General features: G+C 48.5%; 1 protein-coding gene across 2 annotated transcripts in view; it reads right to left on the bottom strand.

Annotated features, from left to right (window-relative positions):
- Positions 1 to 4,015: 4,015 nt before the first annotated feature.
- LOC110501934 overlaps positions 4,016 to 6,419 on the bottom strand; it is a 12,196-nt gene continuing 9,792 nt past the window's right edge. For both annotated transcript variants that reach the window (XM_021579811.2, XM_021579812.2), the window contains one exon: positions 4,016 to 6,419. This exon is cut by the window's right edge and continues 1,205 nt beyond it. In XM_021579811.2, the coding sequence (XP_021435486.2) occupies positions 4,833 to 6,419 (1,587 nt within the window). In that variant the 3' untranslated portion in view covers positions 4,016 to 4,832.

Genomic DNA, 6,419 nt, shown 5'->3' with positions numbered 1-6,419 from the left:
CACCACCCACACATGCAATGACATCTCCTGGTTTCAATGATGTTTCTAGAGACAATATCTCTCTCTTCATCACTCAATACCTAGGTTTACCTCCACTGTATTCACATCCTACCTTACCTTTGTCTGTACATTATACCTTGATGCTATTTTATCGCCCCCAGAAACCTCCTTTTACTCTCTGTTCCAGACGTTCTAGACAACCAATTCTTATTGCTTTTAGTCGCACCCTTATTCTACTCCTCCTATGTTCCTCTGGCGATGTAGAGGTGAATCCAGGCCCTGCAGTGCCTAGCTCCACTCCTATTCCCCAGGCGCTCTCTTTTGACGACTTCTGTAACCGTAATAGCCTTGGTTTCATGCATGTTAACATTAGAAGCCTCCTCCCTAAGTTTGTTCTATTCACTGCTTTAGCACACTCTGCCAACCCGGATGTTCTAGCTGTGTCTGAATCCTGGCTTAGGAAGACCACCAAAAATTCAGACATTTTAATTCCAAACTACAACATTTTCAGACAAGATAGAACTGCCAAAGGGGGCGGTGTTGCAATCTACTGCAAAGATAGCCTGCAGAGTTCTGTCCTACTATCCAGGTCTGTACCCAAACAATTTGAACTTCTACTTTTAAAAATCCACCTCTCTAAAAACAAGTCTCTCACCGTTGCCGCCTGCTATAGACCACCCTCTGCCCCCAGCTGTGCTCTGGACACCATATGTGAACTGATTGCCCCCCATCTATCTTCAGAGCTCGTGCTGCTAGGCGACCTAAACTGGAACATGCTTAACACCCCAGCCATCCTACAATCTAAACTTGATGCCCTCAATCTCACACAAATTATCAATGAACCTACCAGGTACCTCCCCAAAGCCTTAAACATGGGCACCCTCATAGATATCATCCTAACCAACTTCCCCTCTAAATACACCTCTGCTGTCTTCAACCAAGATCTCAGCGATCACTGCCTCATTGCCTGCATCCGTAATGGGTCAGCGGTCAAACGACCTCCTCTCATCACTGTAAAACGCTCCCTGAAACACTTCAGCGAGCAGGCTTTTCTAATCGACCTGGCCGGGGTATCCTGGAAGGATATTGACCTCATCCCGTCAGTAGAGGATGCCTGGATATTTTTTAAAAATGCCTTCCTAACCATCTTAAATAAACATGCCCCATTCAAGAAATTTAGAACCAGGAACAGATATAGCCCTTGGTTCTCCCCAGACCTGACTGCCCTTAACCAACACAAAAACATCCTATGGCGTTCTGCATTAGCATCGAACAGCCCCTGTGCTATGCAGCTATTCAGGGAAGCTAGAAACCATTATACACAGGCAGTTAGAAAAGCCAAGGCTAGCTTTTTCAAGCAGAAATTTGCTTCTTGCAACACTAACTAAAAAATGTTCTGGGACACTGTAAAGTCCATGGAGAATAAGAACACCTCCTCCCAGCTGCCCACTGCACTGAAGATAGGAAACACTGTCACCACTGATAAATCCACCATAATTGAAAATTTCAATAAGCATTTTTCTACTGCTGGCCATGCTTTCCACCTGGCTACTCCTACCCCTGTCAACAGCACTGCACCCCCAACAGCAACTCGCCCAAGCCTTCCCCATTTCTCCTTCTCCCAAATCCATTCAGCTGATGTTCTGAAAGAGCTGCAAAATCTGGACCCCTACAAATCAGCCGGGCTAGACAATCTGGACCCTTTCTTTCTAAAATGATCTGCCGATATTGTTGCCACCCCTATTACTAGCCTGTTAGAACCTCTCTTTCGTGTCGTCTGAGATTCCCAAAGATTGGAAAGCAGCTGCGGTCATCCCCCTCTTCAAAGGGGGGGACACTCTTGACCCAAACTGCTACAGACCTATATCTATCCTACCATGCCTTTCTAAGGTCTTCGAAAGCCAAGTCAACAAACAGATTACCGACCATTTTGAATCTCACCATACCTTCTCTGCTATGCAATCTGGTTTCAGAGCTGGTCATGGGTGCACCTCAGCCACGCTCAAGGTCCTAAACGATATCTTAACCGCCATCGATAAGAAACATTACTGTGCAGCCGTATTCATTGATCTGGCCAAGGCTTTCGACTCTGTCAATCACCACATCCTCATCGGCAGACTCAACAGCCTTGGTTTCTCAAATGATTGCCTCGCCTGGTTCACCAACTACTTCTCTGATAGAGTTCAGTGTGTCAAATCGGAGGGTCTGTTGTCCGGACCTCTGGCAGTCTCTATGGGGGTGCCACAGGGTTCAATTCTTGGTCCGACTCTCTTCTCTGTATACATCAATGAGGTCGCTCTTGCTGCTGGTGAGTCTCTGATCCACCTCTACGCAGACGACACCATTCTGTATACTTCCGGCCCTTCTTTGGACACTGTGTTAACAACCCTCCAGGCAAGCTTCAATGCCATACAACTCTCCTTCCGTGGCCTCCAATTGCTCTTAAATACAAGTAAAACTAAATGCATGCTCTTCAACCGATCGCTACCTGCACCTACCCGCCTGTCCAACATCACTACTCTGGACGGCTCTGACTTAGAATACGTGGACAACTACAAATACTTAGGTGTCTGGTTAGACTGTAAACTCTCCTTCCAGACCCATATCAAACATCTCCAATCCAAAGTTAAATCTAGAATTGGCTTCCTATTTCGCAACAAAGCATCCTTCACTCATGCTGCCAAACATAACCTTGTAAAACTGACCATCCTACCAATCCTCGACTTTGGCGATGTAATTTACAAAATAGCCTCCAATACCCTACTCAACAAATTGGATGCAGTCTATCACAGTGCAATCCGTTTTGTCACCAAAGCCCCATATACTACCCACCATTGCGACCTGTACGCTCTCGTTGGCTGGCCCTCGCTTCATACTCGTCGCCAAACCCACTGGCTCCATGTCATCTACAAGACCCTGCTAGGTAAAGTCCCCCCTTATCTCAGCTCGCTGGTCACCATAGCATCTCCCACCTGTAGCACACGCTCCAGCAGGTATATCTCTCTAGTCACCCCCAAAACCAATTCTTTCTTTGGACGCCTCTCTTTCCAGTTCTCTGCTGCCAATGACTGGAACGAACTACAAAAATCTCTGAAACTGGAAACACTTATCTCCCTCACTAGCTTTAAGCACCAACTGTCAGAGCAGCTCACAGATTACTGCACCTGTACATAGCCCACCTATAATTTAGCCCTATCAACTACCTCTTTCCCAACTGTATTTAATTTATTTATTTATTTTGCTCCTTTGCACCCCATTATTTTTATTTCTACTTTGCACATTCTTCCATTGCAAAACTACCATTCCAGTGTTTTACTTGCTATATTGTATTTACCTTGCCACCAAGGCCTTTTTTGCCTTTACCTCCCTTCTCACCTCATTTGCTCACATTGTATATAGACTTGTTTATACTTTATTATTGACTGTATGTTTGTTTTACTCCATGTGTAACTCTGTGTTGTTGTATCTGTCGAACTGCTTTGCTTTATCTTGGCCAGGTCGCAATTGTAAATGAGAACTTGTTCTCAACTTGCCTACCTGGTTAAATAAAGGTAAAATAAATAAATAAATAAAATTCTCACGGTCCAAATTTTTCGTGCTTCACCTGCTCAGAAAGTTGTCTTCTGACGTTTGGAGGCTGGAATTGAGTCAATTTTGTTTATTTTATTTTTTTTATCTGTCGGGTCAGACGAGTCTGTAGGGATTCCATTAAGCCTACACAGTAAAATCAATCATTTAGGGTGGACGCGTGGAGTTGATCTGTGCACAATGCAAACTCTGCCAAAAACATGAAAAGCTAAAGTTGTATTGATTAAATATGCAGATAATATGCTGTTTTGAGAGAGATTTCAGAGAAAGCCAGAGAGGAAAACAAGTCATTAAGTTAAAAAAGAAGATAAGCCCCGAGACTAACTACTACAAAACAAAAACTAACACCAAAAAAATAACACACACTTGTTGATGTTGTTTATTCTGGATGAACTCATTAGCATTTTCACACTTTGGAGGTTAATCCTTAGTAACACGATGCAGCGGCTTCCTCTGTGAGACATCCTTCATATCGTAGACATTCAGAAACACACACACACACACACACACACACACACGAGTGAGGAGAGGAGTTGGACTGCACAGCACAGTCATTGTTGGAAGTTACTAGAGTTATTTATCACAGTAAATCCATCCTAGAATGGAGAATATGCATGTGCTGTTTGGTTTTGTTTTGCTGTGAGAGAAAGACGAGCTGTGATTGAAGCTGAGTGGGAAGGGAGGTATACAGTCTCCAGCCTACAGGATTGTCACGCCGTCAGAAAATAATGACACGACAGTGTGGAACATTTATAGATATATATATATTTTTTTTACACAGCAAAATCACATTGAACAGGGAAATAGTATAAGAGACGTCCAAACTTTACAACATGTGAATGTAACGAATGGTAAGGATTTATGAGTAATCACATGACAGTGACGCTGATGACATCAGTGTACAGAATGTTTGTGTTTACTCTGATTACAGCGCCCTTGGGAACTACTGTAAACTTTTGATGTTCCAAAAACTGTTTGATTCTAGGGAAAGGGACTTTATAAATTGGATTTTGATGTCTCAATGCTGACATCTACAGGTCATGTAGGTTAAATCATGTAGGTTACCCCTAAGGGCTACAGACGGAGAACTTTGTAGACGGAGAACAAACAGGCTAGCTGAAATTACAGTTAAAAAACAGTTCACATTTGGTTAGGTGAAAAGTCTCAGCATATAACAAAGAAACAGGAAGTCCCCTTCTCATAATTCTGTGGGAGTGTTATTGCTGCACAGTGTTCTGGTGACATCACTTGTACTGGTAGATCTTGATACAGTGGTGCATGCTGTCTGACACCACTAGATGCCCCTCAGGAAGCAGGGCCAGACCTCGTGGGCTGCTCAGCCCCTGGGTGATTATAGGCCTGCCTACCCCCTGGGCTGGGTACATCACCACCCTGTGTTGCCTGCCCCAGTCCACCACCACCACGTCTCCATCCCTGTCTATGCAGATCCCCCAGGGGCTGGTCAGGACGGGCCCCATGCCGGCACACACCCCCAGGACCCTCACCGTGTTCCAGCCCGGCTCCAGCACCTTGACGCAGGGCTCCCGGCCCGTCTCGCTACCCCTCTCTGACACGGCCACCAGGCCAGAGCTCAGGCAGGCAGCCACCAGGTAGGGCCTGTGGAAACCAGTCACCACTGTGCGCTCCAGCCGAGAGCCCGTCTTGGGGTCCAGCTTGAGGGTGGTCAGGGTGCCTTTCCGGATGTCCGCCACGAGGAACTCATCCAGCCGGGTCACCGTCACGCCCCGGGGGGCCTCCAGCTCGTCCTTGGCGGCGCCCATCCCCAACCCGCCGAAGGTCTGGAGCAGACGGCCGTGGCGGTTGAACACCAGGAGGGCGCGCTCCGCTGCACAGCTCAGAGCGATCAGGCCCTTGGCGTTGACGGCGATGTCGAAGTAGTTCCGGCAGCGTCGAACGGAGCCCTCGGAGGTCGTGGAGGTCACCTGCTGGAGGACGTTCCCTCGCGGGTCGGTCACCTGGACGCGGGCGTTCCCACAGTCCACCACGAAAAGCTGCCCCTGGGGCGTGGCGTGGACCCCGCTGGGCAGGGTGAGGTCTGCACGGCCGGAGCCTTGTTTACCAAACTGACGGATCAGACACCCAAGCTGGGGCTGGAGGTGGCCTCCTTCCTCTTCCATCTCTGTCAGAGCAGGCTCTCCTTTCTCCCCTCTGTCCCCCCAGCCTCTCCCCTGCTGCTCCTGAGAGGCAGAGTCTATGACCGACATGGAGAGACACCTGCTCACCCGGCTGGTACTCCCTATAATCCCACTCTGCCTCTTGACTACTGGGCCCCACACCCCAGAGTCTCTGCGCCCGGTGGGGCTCTGTAGACCCTCAGAGACGGTGTGTCCTCGGCTTAGTGTCGGGGGGATGGAGGTGGTGGTGGAGGTCAGGCTGCTCCTGTTCACCCTCCAGGCCCCCACATGCTCCCCCCTCCTACAGTTGATCAGTGGGCGGGTCTTGCGTGACAAGTCTGCCGCTGACTTGGACAGGCGGGGGTCATGGTTCAGGGAGCCTCTAAGGCTGTGATCCCGGGGGGAGCTGACGATGAAGGTGTAGCAGGAATCAAGGCTGTCGGCTGGGGAAAGAGGATGGCCAGAGTCCCCTGTGGGGCCCATTTGGTGGTCATCAGAGGACACGCTGAGGCACAAGTGAGGGCACTCTCTGGAGGTGAGGTCCATGCAGCTATAGCTGGTCAGTGGCTCCCTAGGACTGACCTTAGGAGAGGGAGAGCCCATTGTTCTGTAGCTAGGAGATGGCAGTTCCCTGGGGAACTCACACTGTCTCACTCTGCCTCTGCTGTCTCCTCCATCCTGACTGTCCAGGCTCCA

The sequence above is a fragment of the Oncorhynchus mykiss genome, chromosome 22, assembly GCF_013265735.2.
Source record: "Oncorhynchus mykiss isolate Arlee chromosome 22, USDA_OmykA_1.1, whole genome shotgun sequence".
Taxonomy (NCBI): domain Eukaryota; kingdom Metazoa; phylum Chordata; class Actinopteri; order Salmoniformes; family Salmonidae; genus Oncorhynchus; species Oncorhynchus mykiss.
The sequence above is the reverse complement of the archived record's forward strand: the minus strand, read 5'-3'. Positions and strand labels throughout refer to the sequence as shown.